General features: G+C 42.4%; 2 protein-coding genes across 2 annotated transcripts; one reads left to right on the forward strand and one right to left on the reverse strand.

Annotated features, from left to right (window-relative positions):
- Window positions 1-5364: 5364 nt before the first annotated feature.
- On the reverse strand, window positions 5365-10107 carry LOC114445925 (ras-related protein Rab-39B-like). The gene is made up of 4 exons (XM_028421247.1): window positions 9753-10107; window positions 8911-9144; window positions 6700-6970; window positions 5365-6599 (listed from the first exon to the last, which is right to left on the reverse strand). The coding sequence occupies exons 2-4, from the start codon at window positions 9123-9125 to the stop codon at window positions 6444-6446; spliced, it is 642 nt and encodes a 213-aa protein (XP_028277048.1). The 5' UTR covers window positions 9126-9144; window positions 9753-10107; the 3' UTR covers window positions 5365-6443.
- A 337-nt stretch (window positions 10108-10444) lies between these two features.
- Window positions 10445-14125, forward strand: rab38c (RAB38c, member of RAS oncogene family). The gene is made up of 4 exons (XM_028421396.1): window positions 10445-10873; window positions 11381-11511; window positions 12105-12242; window positions 13073-14125. The coding sequence occupies exons 1-4, from the start codon at window positions 10681-10683 to the stop codon at window positions 13232-13234; spliced, it is 624 nt and encodes a 207-aa protein (XP_028277197.1). The 5' UTR covers window positions 10445-10680; the 3' UTR covers window positions 13235-14125.
- Window positions 14126-14896: the final 771 nt, after the last annotated feature.

Here is a 14896-nt window from a genome sequence, read left to right on the forward strand (position 1 = left end):
TAACCATATTATTGATCATAATTAATATACCGGTTACTGAGCAAACGCTAGATATATAACCAGTAGATAGACAAATATGATTAAATGTAATTTATATTTGATTCAATCGTAAGACTTGATACAGGGTCTGTTTGTAATTTTAATACTTTAAATAAATAGCTAAATGTGTAAGAACCCTGCAAATAACCCTGAAACCACTGCTTTAATGTGTCATTAAGCATCAGGTCTGTCACTGCACCAGAGAATTACTGCTGGGTGGAGGAGAGTGGGGCTCCCTGCAGGACCAGCTGTCTGTCCTGGAGGAGGTGTACTGACCATCATCACCTTTGGAGGGTGAGGATACATATTTTATAGCTTTTCATATTTTAAGCTGCTTTGGAAGCCGCTCTGTTGAAGTTATTATTTTTATTTTTGCCCTTTTTAAAAACATCTTTAGTAACATGGCAGCCGCCGATCGTCAGCTCTGCAAACCCTGATGGACGATGTGGTGGACAGAGGAGACAGGCACCCCCCCTCCCCCAGATGATGTCCCACTCACAGCCAGAGGACTCCAAGGTCTTCACCGTGGCATCATCCAGTCCAGCAGCACCAAGGACTCCTGCTCAGCCAAACATTTATATATATGTTCTTTGTGAATAGTATTTTCTGCTGATCTTTATAAATAATAAACTGTACATTTTCATAATGCCCACTGGTAAATAGTTAGAAATGTTCAAACTGTGTCTTTGTAAATATTGTACATAACACAACACACACACAATAAATGATTTACTGTGGCCACTGAGAAGTTGTTCAAAAGTTTACTTCAATTATAAATAGGTGATGAAACACATAATGTAACAAGGTTAGAAGAGTTTAAGAACACAGAGACAAGAACGATTTAATATACAATTTAATAAGTAACATTTAAATAACAGAACATAAAATCACTGCTGTCCACCATCCTCTGTATGAGCTGAGGTCTGTCCGTTCTTTCTCTGCTCTCCCCCCCTCTCCCTCTCTCTCTCTCTCTCTCTCTCTCCCTCCCTCCCCCCCCCTCTCCCTCTCTCTCTCCTCTCCCTCCCTCTCCAGTCTCATCTCCTCCGTTATCAATTGTCAGGTTTCTTCTGTTTCCCTCTGCTCCTCCTACAACAAAATGACAACAGGCAGAATGACCGTTTGATATAATAACGATAATATTGCTCCTCACGTGAACTATACTTTATACTATACTACAGTAAACAACAAGAAACAACATTCAATCAAAGCGTTTAGTTTACAGCGCCTCGTATCAACAGGACGTCATGTTTGTAAATATAAAACTCATTTTTTTAATGCCGCTGTCACTACTAGCATTTTAAAACTCTCGAACTACTGCTCTTTACTTACATTTAAATGTGAATTCGGCACTCCTGCCGCTGCCGCTGCCGCTCGCTTGGTCCGTCATCGTACTATTGGACAAAAAGTAGGCCCGCAAAGCATTGTGGGATATTTAAGGCCACGAAGGATGGTAGCGATGCGTCCTCCAAATTCAGGCAAAAGGAGGACGCATTTGGAGGACGCATTTGAAGGACCCTTCGACTTTTGGCGAATTGGGACAGCCTTCGCGCAGCTTTGTGACGTAAGCGGCCTTAAAATGCGCACTCCGAAGGATGCAGACCCTGAAATGGGACACAGCCACAGAGATAACACTCAGCACACACTGGTTAAACTGACAGTTGCAGCCATGATCCCGATGGGCCGCGGTTTGTGTCTTCCTTCTCCAGCCACCGTCCACCAGCTGTTCTCTGTGGCACGAGATGCCAGCATCATCCCTGATATCTCCTTGGATCCCGTCCTCACAACCTTCCTGTCACTGGACTCCTCAGCAGCACTGCAGCATCGATATGGTTTCCTGCAGCGGGGTATGAGCAGAGAGCAGCAAGCGGCGTTCAGACAGAGCCTGATCGGAGAGCTGGGGGGCAGCAGGGTCACCTATGGAGGAGTAGGGGTCATTGCTCTGGCTCTGTCCATGCTTTTTGACCAGGTTGCCCAACATGTAGGCAAAGCTGTTCAGTTTTGTGTGTTTTTTGTAGAAAAAAAAAATCAAAAATTGTTATCTTATCAGGTCCGAGTGCAAGGATCATCCACAGAGGGCCATCTATCAACGCAGGGACCCCAGGCCATGATGATTTTTGGCATCAGTACCTCTTCAAGAATTGGCCAGTAGCCAATTCTTCAATTCATGTAGCCCTGGTTTTTAAAATCAGTGTGAGACACAGCTGCTCCCTTTTACTGTCAGCGATGCATGTTTGTGTAAATCAAACAAAAGTGTGCAGGCCTGAAGCAGAGATGCATTTCTAAACAAAAACTCACATTACTTGCATCCATCACTAGCTGGATTTAGATATTTTTTAATTGCCAAAACCTACATCACTTTATTTTAAATTACTTGGGGCTTTCTTCTGACCAGAGCAGCTGCTGCAGCTGTCTCATTGTAGAAGTCTGACAGTAGCATTAAGCTGACCTGCATTAAGCAGCTGCTCTGAAGAAACAGATAAATGCATATGTTTATTTATTGAAAGCCTAAATTATGTCTAAAACTGTTTTCCTTAACGCAGCATGAACCTGTTTATCTTAATGGAAACAAGCTTTGTGAGCCTTCCCAGCACCATCCAACAGCACATTACTGACTGAACATTAGGCTGTTATATTATGAAGCAGGATTAATTCAAATTCAGATATTTCAATGTGCAATTATAAAATTTGTGTCAAACTCAAAACACAGAAGACACTTGTTTGTACAACTTCTGTGTTATTTACACACATTAAAGTAAACTGGTAAGTTTTCACTTGTATTTATTAAATTTCACAAATTCACAAAAACCTTTAGGTGAGGGCTTCCCTTCAGGGTTTGGACAGTCTCCAAACGTCTCGAACACCGTGGAGCTCCCTCGTCTGATGTCCTCACCTGTGGCAGAGAGAAAAGCCTCTTAAGATGTCTGAAGCTCATGGAAACCAAAACTACTTCCTAGTAGTTAAATGTAAAGCATCAGAGAGTACTGAACTGGGGGCACACTAAACAATTTTACCCACAATTCCCCGTCAGGCAAAGTCTGCACTAGTTGTGGACAGTAACCATGTGCTGTCAGGCACCACAATCTGTTAGCATGAGGGGAAACAGACCAGACCTCAGTTGCACTCAAATCTGTTTGAATTTCTCACACTGAGTCTGGATAAAGTCGAGCAGTGTGAACTCATCACCACCTAAGTGCAAACTAGTAGTCAACAGCCAATGAAAAGAGATGATGATGGGAAGTAGCAGGAATATCAAAACAATGATCTACTCCTCCACTACTTGATCCAAACTTTTTTCTACCTTTTTTTTGTTAGCAGTTAGCAAACACATTGACACATTACCGCCACCAGCTGGTGTGTTTGTAAACTGTCTGCAGTTTGACAAATCCTGTAGTCTGTGATCCCTCATAAAAATAACCTGCTGATGCCAGTCTGTTAGTGCCCTAGTCTTTTCAAAACCTGGGAAAGTTGTGTATTGCTTCCCCACGCTGCCAGCTCCACTTTGAAAAGCCACTAACATGCAAACAGTGTGCACAATTAAACTGCTTGAAATGACTTAGGCACCAACAGAGCAGCCAGTGAGAGAAGTGCAGTTTTAACCCCATAAATATTCAATTTCCCCCCCATTTTAAATTCTCAAACTTACATTACCCCTTAACTAGTGGATTAGAGTTGTGGTTCAAAGCCTAATTTCTTTAATTACCAGATTTAGAATTACCAGAGAATTTATTTATAGACAAAAAAAGAATATGGGATCAATAATTGGGCCCTGAGGGCTTCAGAAACCTGTGCAGCGTCACCCTATTTAATGCATGTTAAACTTGCCAACTTAATGAAAGCATGGCATTATATCACGGTATAAAAGCCAGGAACAGGCCAACATCCATGGCACGGGGTTAAAATTAGCCTAACAAGCTAACACACCTGACAACAATTAAGCGGCGCTAAATAGCATTAGCAGCTAACGAAGCTAACAATTCAAGGCATCACCTGAGGTGTCTGTGAGGTTTAGCTCCTCTTTAGAGTTTGGACTGAATCATTGTGCCAAGCTGGTGGAACTTAACTTAATAAAAACACTGCAGTATATAAAAGGTATAAACATCAGGAACAGGCCACACTCAAAATTAGCCTAACAAGCTAATACACCTGCCAACAATTAAGTCGTGCTGAGCGGCTACCGTAGCTCGCAGTGGCACCTCTAACCTTTAAGTGAGTTCCAGCTTCCAGAGTTTGGACAGAGTCATTAATGCCGTGTCCAAACGGGCCTTATGTCCCCACATGTTGTAGAGAAATGGCAGAAATGAGTAAAGCTCCTAGAAACCAAACGACTTAGTCCCAGTTAAAAGTCAAACGTCAGAGACTTACCTTGAACATCAGAGAACTCTGCCAGCTCCACTTTGAAACACCTGCTAATGACCTATGAGCACGTTTAAAGGCTTGAACTAAAACAGCGTCTGTCCACACCGACAGAGCTGCAGCTCCTGTGAGGGAGGAGCAGCTACTGCTAATGACCTAGCGTCTGACGAAAGGAAATGCGTCGCTCGCGGTATCTTGCGCGCATTGAACGCGTCGCTCTGCAACTTCCGGGACTGAAATGAAGTACGGGGAAATAAAATAAAATGATAAATAAATAAATTAGTTATTGATCCCACCATCAGGTGGACTGGGCAAAAAAATAAGAAAAATAAATTATAATTTAAAATGCAAACAAAACAACATTCAATCAAACCTAACATTTATATTAATATTAAATTTAATATAATTAAATTGGTCCTCAAGTCAGTAGTAGAGTCACACCATCAGATCCCAAACCAGTTTTCCTTCGAAACAGTCTGAAAATGATCTCATTCACATAGAAGATGCAGGCCTGAGAGCAGGATAGAGACACAGGATCTGGTTTATGTTTTTACAGCCCTTGAATTTGACCCGGAATGTCTTCTATGAGATGAACGTTTTGATAGTTGAATGGCAGAAATCGGTCAATGTATGCTGAAGATACACTGCGCAAAAAAAACGCACAGAGGAATAAACAGAAAGAAGAAAAATAAAGAAGGTGAAGAACAATTGCCTTGCAGAAATCAAACTAATCATACATTTTCCCTCCTGTCAATACACTATGGCTGCCCCCAAGTGGTCACTTTAATGCCAGACTTTTACCCATCCCTTAATTCATGCACACATCAGCACAACTCCAATCGTCACACAGCAAATATCTTTATTAATGTTTTCAGGTGTTTATTATTTGTGTCATAATAGTCCAAAAGTTACAACAGCCATCAGTCACCAGGGTTTGGTTTCAAATAAATTATGTACAAGTTGTGTCATGTGATATCAGTGTGTGTTTCCTGCCACCTTACAGGGTCAACACACAGTTGTATCAATAAACAGGGAAGTGGACAGTGTGTGCTTCTGCTTCTTTCCTCCAAAAGGCACTCGAAAGAGAAACTTTACCTCTGCACAGTTACAGTTTTATCTCAAGTTTCACCAACATTCTGTCATTTTTACATGTTGGCAGGACTTCTCTGTTCATTCAGTGCTCTCTGATGAGATTCCAGGTGAGAAATGAAAGGATTATTTACACCATATCAAAAATATTCTAATTCTTTGGAAATTTCAAGTTAAAATAAACTATAAATATTATTGGGCATGATTGAGTCCAGAAAATGTGTTGTGAGATTATGAGAGATTATGACCTGAAGGTGTTCTGTAATATTTTAATCAAATATTTGTTACAGTAAGGAGTATGTCCCAAACTTATTTATACATGGATAAATTATCATTCATGTTTGGAACTATTTGAAAAGAAACATTGAGATTCTTGCAATAAATTACCTATACATGTTTTCAGTAAATCAACAGAGTGGAAACTTACCATGCTCTTGAAAATCCTTGCTATGATCAGGCCTCACTGAACGTACCACTGAATGTGTTCACAGTGCAAACTTTAGATAAACAAATCTCAAACTTTGGTTCATACTTCATATTCCTCCAGTGCAGATGTGCAAACAATCTTTTTGCCTCATGTCTGGATTCAGTCCATACAGGCTCCATGAAGAGGAAGAGGAAGAGGAGGAGGAAGAAGAGGAGGAGGAGGAGGTGTGGCTCAGGCTTGGCTTCACTGATTTCATTCATCGCTGACAGCATCCGTTTATTAGACATGGAGTATAACTGTACATATCAGGAAAAGGCCAGAAGTGGGCTAAAGCTAAGGTGTTGGTTAAGTTAGACACACACATGCACACAGAAGAGTGAGGGTTTAGGACGCTGCTTGTGCTTCTACTCCTGTTTGGACAGAGCTGTGAGCAGGCACCCAAATGGTAGTGTCAGAAAAAAAATGGCTGCAGCAACAGGGATCATCTAAAAATGGAGTCTGTGTAAGTACTTCACACACGCTGCAGTCAGGTCACTCAGCAGAAGCACTGCCGGTTACCCTTGGTCACCTCCTCAGAAGAATGGACAGTGTTGGGGACAAATCCGCTCTTGACGCCCTCCCATCCATCCTGAATCTTGATGTCTCCACTTCGTACCAGCTCAAAGATATCCCTTGTCAGCTCCACAAAGGCCTGAAAAACCACAAGCAAAATAAAAAAAACTTCAGTTCATACAACTGCTGAGAACTTTTAAGCACATTTGTCTTCACAAATCACAAAACATCACCCACACCTTCTCCACATTGATAGCGTCTCGTGCCGATGTCTCCACGTAGCGCATCCCGTAGGCCCCTGCCAGCTTCTCGGCCTCCTGCTGGGTCACCTGACGCTGGGCCTCCAGGTCACACTTGTGTCCGACTAGCAGGAAGATGATGCTGTGGGGCTGGACGTGGCTTTGGGCCTCTTCCAGCCAGTTATGGACATTTTGGAAGGAACGGCGGTTTGTGATGTCAAAGAGCAACAGGCCGCCCACTGAATTACGGTAGTAGGCTCTGGTGATTGATCTAAAGAGACAGACGTATATGAGATGCTGTGAGAGACTGGTTCAAACCGCATACCCAGGGAAAATACACTCAACAAAAATATAAACGCAACACTTTTGTTTTTGCTCCCATGTTTCATGAGATGGACTTGAAGATCTAAACTTCATTCCAGATACACAATATTACCATTCCTCTCAAACATTGTTCACAAATCTGTCTAAATGTGTGATAGTGAGCACTTCTGCTTTGCTGAGATAATCCATCCCACCTCACAGGTGTGCCACATCAAGATGCTGATCTGACATCATGATTAGTGCACAGGTGTACCTCAAACTGCCCACAATAAAAGGCCACCCTGAAATGTGCAGTTTTGTCTCACAGCAAAATGCCACAGATGCCACAAGCATTGAGGGAGCGTGCAATTGGCATGCTGACAGCAGGAATGTCAACCAGATCTGTTGCTCGTGCATTGAATGTTCATTTCTCCACCATAAGCCGTCTCCAGGGCGTTTCAGAGAATATGGCAGTACATCCAACCGGCCTCACAACCGCAGACCACGAGTAACCACACCAGCCCAGGACCTCCACATCCAGCAGGTTCACCTCCGAGATCGTCTGAGACCAGCCACTCAGACAGCTGCTGAAACAATTGGTTTGCATAACCAAACAATTTCTGCACAAACTGTCAGAAACCGTCTCAGGGAAGCTCAACTGCATGCTCGTCGTCCTCATCGGGGTCTTAACCTGACTCCAGATCGTCGCCGTAACAGACTTGAGTGGGCAAATGCTCACATTCGATGGCGTCTAGCACGTTGGAGAGGTGTTCTCTTCACGGATGAATCTCGGTTTACATTGTTCAGGGCAGATGGCAGACAGCGTGTGTGGCGTCGTGTGGGTGAGCGCTTTGCTGATGTCAATGTTGTGGATCGAGTGGCCCATGGTGGTGGTGGGGTCATGGTATGGGCAGGCATCTGTTATGGACGAAGAACACAGGTGCATTTTATTGATGGCATTTTGAATGCACAGAGATACCGTGATGAGATCCTGAGGCCCATTGTTGTGCCATACATCCATGAACATCACCTCATGTTTCAGCAAGATAATGCACGGCCCCATGTTGCAAGGATCTGTACACAATTCTTGGAAGCTGAAAATGTCCCAGTTCTTGCATGGCCAGCATACTCACCGGACATGTCACCCATTGAACATGTTTGGGATGTGCTTGACCGGCGTATACGACAGCGTGCACCAGTTCCCACTAATATCCAGCAACTTCGCACAGCCATTGAAGAGGAGTGGACCAACATTCCACAGGCCACAATAGACAATCTGATAAACTCTATGCGAAGAAGATGTGTTGCACTGCATGAGGCAAATGGTGGTCACACCAGATACTGACTGGTTCTGAGTCCCCAGACCGCCAATAAAGCAGAAACAAAATGCACATTTCAGGGTGGCCTTTTATTGTGGGCAGTTTAAGGTACACCTGTGCACTAATCATGATGTCAGATCAGCATCTTGATGTGGCACACCTGTGAGGTGGGATGGATTATCTCAGCAAAGCAGAAGTGCTCACTATCACACATTTAGACAGATTTGTGAACAATGTTTGAGAGGAATGGTAATATTGTGTATCTGGAATGAAGTTTAGATCTTCAAGTCCATCTCATGAAACATGGGAGCAAAAACAAAAGTGTTGCGTTTATATTTTTGTTGAGTGTAGTTCCCAACAAATGCTTTCATGTTTACTATTTACTGAAAACCACAAATCTATTTTCAGCTGACGAAAGACCTGTGGCCTTCTAGTGCGCATGCTTCGATTTGTTAATGGTGATAAAGGAACATGTCGATCATCATAGTGTCCTTTACAGATGCAAGGATAGAGATAAAACGGAGCAGGCTAAAGATAAGGCAATGTGTGTACATCATGGTGGACTAAGAACAAGAGACCCCATCTGTACCTGAACCTCTCCTGTCCTGCAGTGTCCCAGATCTGAAGTTTGATCCTTTTTCCTGGCTCGATCTCCACCAGGCGTGAGAAGAAATCCACCCCCACCGTAGGGTCTGACACCTGGGCGAAGCGGCCTTCTGTGAACCTCCGGATCAGACACGACTTGCCGACGGTGGAATCTCCAATGACAATCAGACGGAACTGGTACAGCCATATTGTCTCCATGTCGCAAAAAAATTAAAGTCTGTAACATGAATACAACATCCTGCTATAATTCAGACTGATTTAACCAGTTATGCAATGCTTTTAAACTGAAAAGATACAAAGAAATTAAAATTACTTCATAAAATATTGAAACAGATTCAAAATTAGAATGTTTTTTTTACAAACTGCTGTTTACATAGCTTCTTGTTCAGCGTAAATAAACAACCACTGAATGCTTAGATCACATAGATCATTTTTTGGAGTATGGCTGAGGATGAGAGAATAGGTTTAGATCATCTCAGCAGTGGCCATGTGATTTACAGTTGGGTGATCTAATTTGAGGGAAAAGAGGGAGGGAGAGGGAAGGAGGAGGCCACTCCCGCCAACTCAATAAACAGTGGCGTAGTCAGCCCCCATGTGGATTGCTGAGTGGTTGTTATACAGCAAGAACACACAATGAAGCCTGGAAGGAATACGGAAATGAGGAAGGGGTAGCTGCTAATAGAGGTGAGACTGTGCTGCCTTTGAGGCCTCTAGTGACACCCATAACAAGGGAACTGTTCCACAGGGCCCAGCCCTCTTGGTATAATAAGCACCCCTTATGGAAACATGGTTAGCATTCAGGAGAAAAAGTAAATGATGACCTACCTTAAAGTTCACAGCTCAGTACAGTAGTAAACAACAAGCCCCATATCGATAATCCTGTCTTCTCCTGTGTCCAGCTGTGGTGGATGCCTGCAGATGCAGTATGTTATCTCTGTCTCCTGTTTACCAACAGCCTTCCTAAAGGCTGAAAGCAGCCTGTCGGGTGTGTGAATGGAAAGATGAGCTGAGCTGTGACTGTATGTGAAGAGAACTGTTGGATGTTTCCACGATGCTCCACTGATGAAATGGCAGCAGGACACAACAGCAGCAGCATCACACACACACACGTCTCTTCCTCGCCCTCATCAGCACCATTACCGTAACTGCATGCACAGCGGCGCAGTGACACATTCTGAAAGTGCTGCATTCAAGGGCTGTAGGACAAAAAAGCAGTAAAAACAAAATGAGCACACGAGACAAATTGTTTTTTTTTTCATCAGTGCTGGTACAACATAAACTAGATAAATTTAAATTAGTTCTAGTGAGCTACAACACCAGTAAGATAATGGATAATAACTATGATAAAAATAGTAATGCAATCCATAGTAATAAAGGCGTATGTTCCTTTTTCTTTTGTGATACTTTAAGTCATTTAAACTCTGCTTTGACTTTAGTACAAGCCTCAGTATTTATCCCAGGACTGACCTGTACCTGACACTGATGTTTACGAGGTGCACATGAATGCACCACAAGCTATTAACAGCTGGAACTGCTCTCTGGAGCTGAGAGTCAGCTGTGAAGTAAGTGAAGCCAGGCTGGCCTATGTAACAGGACCAGTGGACTCCAGTGATACTGACTGCTCCTTCTTCCACTATAAAGGACTAAAATCACTTAAGACAGATGCCTGTCTTTTTGCCATGACTTTTTGCTGTGGTACGTGTATATCAGCTTCGTAACCCTTCGAGGAGTTTGTTTTTTCTTTTTTTTTGCCATGCAGCAGGAGCTTCTGTTCAAAGTCCTGGTCATCGGAGACTTGGGAGTGGGAAAGACATCCATCATCAAGCGGTATGTCCATCAGATCTTCTCCCAGCACTACAGAGCCACCATTGGGGTGGACTTCGCCCTCAAGGTGCTGCAGTGGGACAATGACACCGTGATCCGGCTGCAGCTGTGGGACATAGCAGGTCTGTTAAACTTTAACAACACACACACATCCAAGCTTTTAGATCAGCTGATACAACACCACTTGTATGTGTGTGTAGAAACAAAAACCTTTTGTTTCAAACTCATCAGCTGAAAATCTGAAGTTTCTATATGAATAGGATTTGTGAATGAATTTGTGGAAAGCACAGACTGCTGTAGTAGAATACAGAAACACCTTCACAGGCTTTCTGTGCTTTAACGTCTCACTGACAGACCATCGTGAGCTGATAAAACATTTCTCTCCCAGTGTCCGGGGTCCCTCCCTGTCATTTGTTGCCTGGTTGAGGAATGTAGGTCTTGTGCCTGGCTGTGACTCAAGTGATCCCATGCTCATAATATAAGTCACATGATGGCGACTACTGTGGAATAAACTCACACAGACACGCTCTTGTACTGGTCACTAACAAACCGTGCTGTGGGTTGATTTGATTTTATGGCTGAAAGGTGACTTTACATAAATGTGTCTGATGGCTGCCCTCGCGTCCCAGGACAGGAGCGCTATGGGAACATGACTCGTGTCTACTACCGGGAGGCGGTAGGTGCACTGGTGGTGTTTGATGTGACAAGGGCCTCTACGTTCGATGCTGTGCTGAAGTGGAAGGATGACCTAGACTCAAAGGTCAGTCACAACACAGACACACAGATTGTCGCTTTGAAAATTGTAAAACAATTAATGCCTGACTGCAGCAACACAACAAAACTAATGAAAGCTCCATGCAGCACTGATTCAGCCTTCAGACTCCTTGCAGAATTGAAGGTGGTGCAATTGAGGAATTTTTATCAGTAGGTCTGGCATAGCACCACCTAGAGGCAGCAAGAACTGTCAGCAAACCTTTAATAATAGTGTGTTCTATAAGCTTTTTATCCATCGCAGTGACAGTGATCAGTGATTTGAGAAACAGAAAGTCATGGTGGAGAGCCTGACACATGACATGGAAGCAATAGAAATGTTTTTTTTCCCCCGTTAATGATTACAAAGATCATAATTTTACATAAACAAGTGTTATAAAATATAAGATGCCCTCAAATCCACCCAAAGGGGCGTGTCTTAGTTCTGTAATTGAAGGTGAGGTTGTTATTGTACCAAACCCATCAGAGTATTATTGTACATTTATTTTGTTTCAGCTGCCTATCCTTCAACTTGACTGTCACAAACAATCAATTCTATATATGACACTATCGCCATGTAACCCCTCTGTTTGCTTACCTAAGGTCACTCTGAACCATGGGAGGCCAGTTCCAGCTGTTCTCTTGGCTAACAAATCAGATCACCTGGCTTCCCAGCAGCCCAAACTGGACTCCTTCTGCAGGGAGAATGGCTTCGTCGGCTGGTTTGAGACCTCTGCAAAGGTACAAGTTGGGAAAGGAAGGATGTTAGAAGTGATCAGCATCATTAAAACAATAATTAAAATGTCATTTTAATGAAGTTAGTTTGCTTAAAAGTTCGAGCCAGCTTTTCTGTGTTTTGAGAGGTGAGCAGAGGAATGGTCAGTGTGGTGTGAATTAGACCTCTGCTTTCTCCTTCTCATCAGGAGCCTGTTTAATGAGTTACACACCACAGTGCAAGGCACAGAGAGCAGTGTAGTTAGTGAAGATGAAGGCTCGGCAGACAGGCCAGACAGGACTTCACACAGGCAGTAAGATGTGTGTGTCAACATTTTACATTCAGACTGGAAAGAAGGAGGGATAACAATAGCTCCTAAGGCCTCAGGTAATTGTGGTCACCAGCTAATATGCTCCATTACAAACTGCATTCCTGTTAGCCATTAGCTAATGGTGGCTAAAATATTTTCCTGCATTAATGCCACAGTAATGGTGCTGGAGGAAAGCCTGAAAATCTCTTTCTTTCAGTTTACAGAAAACTGTAACATTAGGCTCCAGCAGCAAATCAGAATGTAGATGGGCCAGGAGCTGTTACACTGGTAACAGTACAGATAAACCTAAACAAGTATCTTTGTGCTGTCTAATCAAATGTCAAGTGAAATTGATCTAATGAAAAAATAACTGAAAACAAATAACAGCTCCTGATGAGGTCTCCTGGATACAAGTGCGACATTAGAGAGATAAATGGTGGAATTAAGAAGATGGCATGCTCCTGTCTATACAGACCAGCATTGTCATCACCAGTAATGTGGATGTAAAGAACGTGATTTTAGTACTTTTGCTGCTTCCCCTCACAGGAAAACACGAACATCGAGGAGGCAGCACGCTGCTTGGTGGAGCACATCCTGTCCAACGAGGAGAACCCGGCCATGGAGCGAGACCCCGGCTCCCTCGTCCTGTCTGGATACACCAACACCACAAAGGATCACCTCAACTGCTCATCATGTGCAAAATGGTGAACCATGAAGTGAACAGTCAAAAGAATTCTCCTGCTCACAGTGATAAGTGAGGACAGAGAAGGTTTGGATGACATTTTAAGCACAGTCCCAGCCGATCTTCAAAAAGATTTCTTCTGGACTTTAAAAAAAAACGGTGCATGCAATATTTAATATGTACAGATCCTGCATGCTTCTTTTTTTTGCTATGAATATATTTGACATTGTGACAGTGACACGGGCTGAACTGACAGCTCCCAGCAGTATTTTTCCTCTAACTTTTACAAAAAAACTGTCCAATGCTGGTGACATTTTTACATTACGGTTGTACATTGACAGCCCTACAATAACATGAATCTATTTTATAACATTAATACACATCATGCATCCTTACCTGCTAACCTGTAGAACTACTGTCTACCACACTGAGACTGGAAAAAATCAGCTTGTGCATGCTGCCGTGGAAACCACAGAAGAATCCCCTGCAGTCAGAAATAAACATAAATGTTGTGTAGATAATGGAAGAACAGGCAGTTTAACAGTTAAGTCCATTAAACAGACCATTAAATTAGTTGATAAAACCTAAAGGCTATTACAGGACAGAGAGTTATCGTAACTGTGTTTTTTGAGATAGTTAAGCACTAAATTTAAATTTTATTACATATGTGGTTTCAGCTTGTCTTTTTCTGCAAAATACTGTACTCAAAACACATACATTTAAATAACTGTCATAACAGATCTGACACTACAAGGTCTACTTTTTCCTCAACCTTGTTTTTCTTGGTGTGTGCTGCTCTTTTTTTTAATGCACAGTGACAACAGCTCAGACTGCGAGTCCGCCTCGAGTGTTATTTTAAAATTCCATGTTTTCAATTTAGGCATCTGCTTTATATGTTTTGTCACTCTCTTTGTTGTGTAATAGCTTAGCCATGTAATGCAACGCATTTGTAACTGCATCCTCTGTGGACCAGACTCCATGCAATAAAACATTTATCTGTTGTGCCATTTAGGCCACTGCACTGTATGGATTGACTGCACTAAATCAGTCAGACATGTGATTCACTTAAAAATCCCACAATTCATTCTTTAAATGAAAAATGTCCTCAGGAAAAGACACAAAACCCTCAAAAATCCATTTTTTCTTTTATTTATTTATTTTGAGGGGGAAACAAGATAATCAGTAGATTAATCAAATACGCGTGGTGCTGAAGGTAATTAATTTATGTTGAAGGCTGAACAAAAAAGTCAATAAAAAACACATCAAAATCATAATAAATAGCTGGGGGAGGGGTCCCTACAAGAACATTAGCTGTCTGAAGGTTTTATATGTCCAATGTAATTTAATGATTAGTGATAAATTAAACCAATGTTAGCTTGTATGTTTTAGTAAGATTTTGCAGTCTATATGCAATTTCACATTTAACAACAAACACAAACTACTTACCGGCTGTAAAGTAATCAATGGTCTCGATTTAGTGGCATCTATTTAATTGAAATTATGGTTGATAAATTAGCTAGTTTGGCAAAATTGCTTTCCATGGTGAAAAGTAATCAATGGCGGACCCCTTCAGGGTCGCTCTGTTATTGCTAGCTAGCTGGCTAACTAAGCCCGTTTGTTAAAGCTAAAGACACTGCTAGGCTAGGCTAGATAGTATGCTAGCTAGCCATATAACTTCCTAAACTAAC

The sequence above is a fragment of the Parambassis ranga genome, chromosome 14 (assembly GCF_900634625.1).
Source record: "Parambassis ranga chromosome 14, fParRan2.1, whole genome shotgun sequence".
Taxonomy (NCBI): Eukaryota; Metazoa; Chordata; class Actinopteri; family Ambassidae; genus Parambassis; species Parambassis ranga.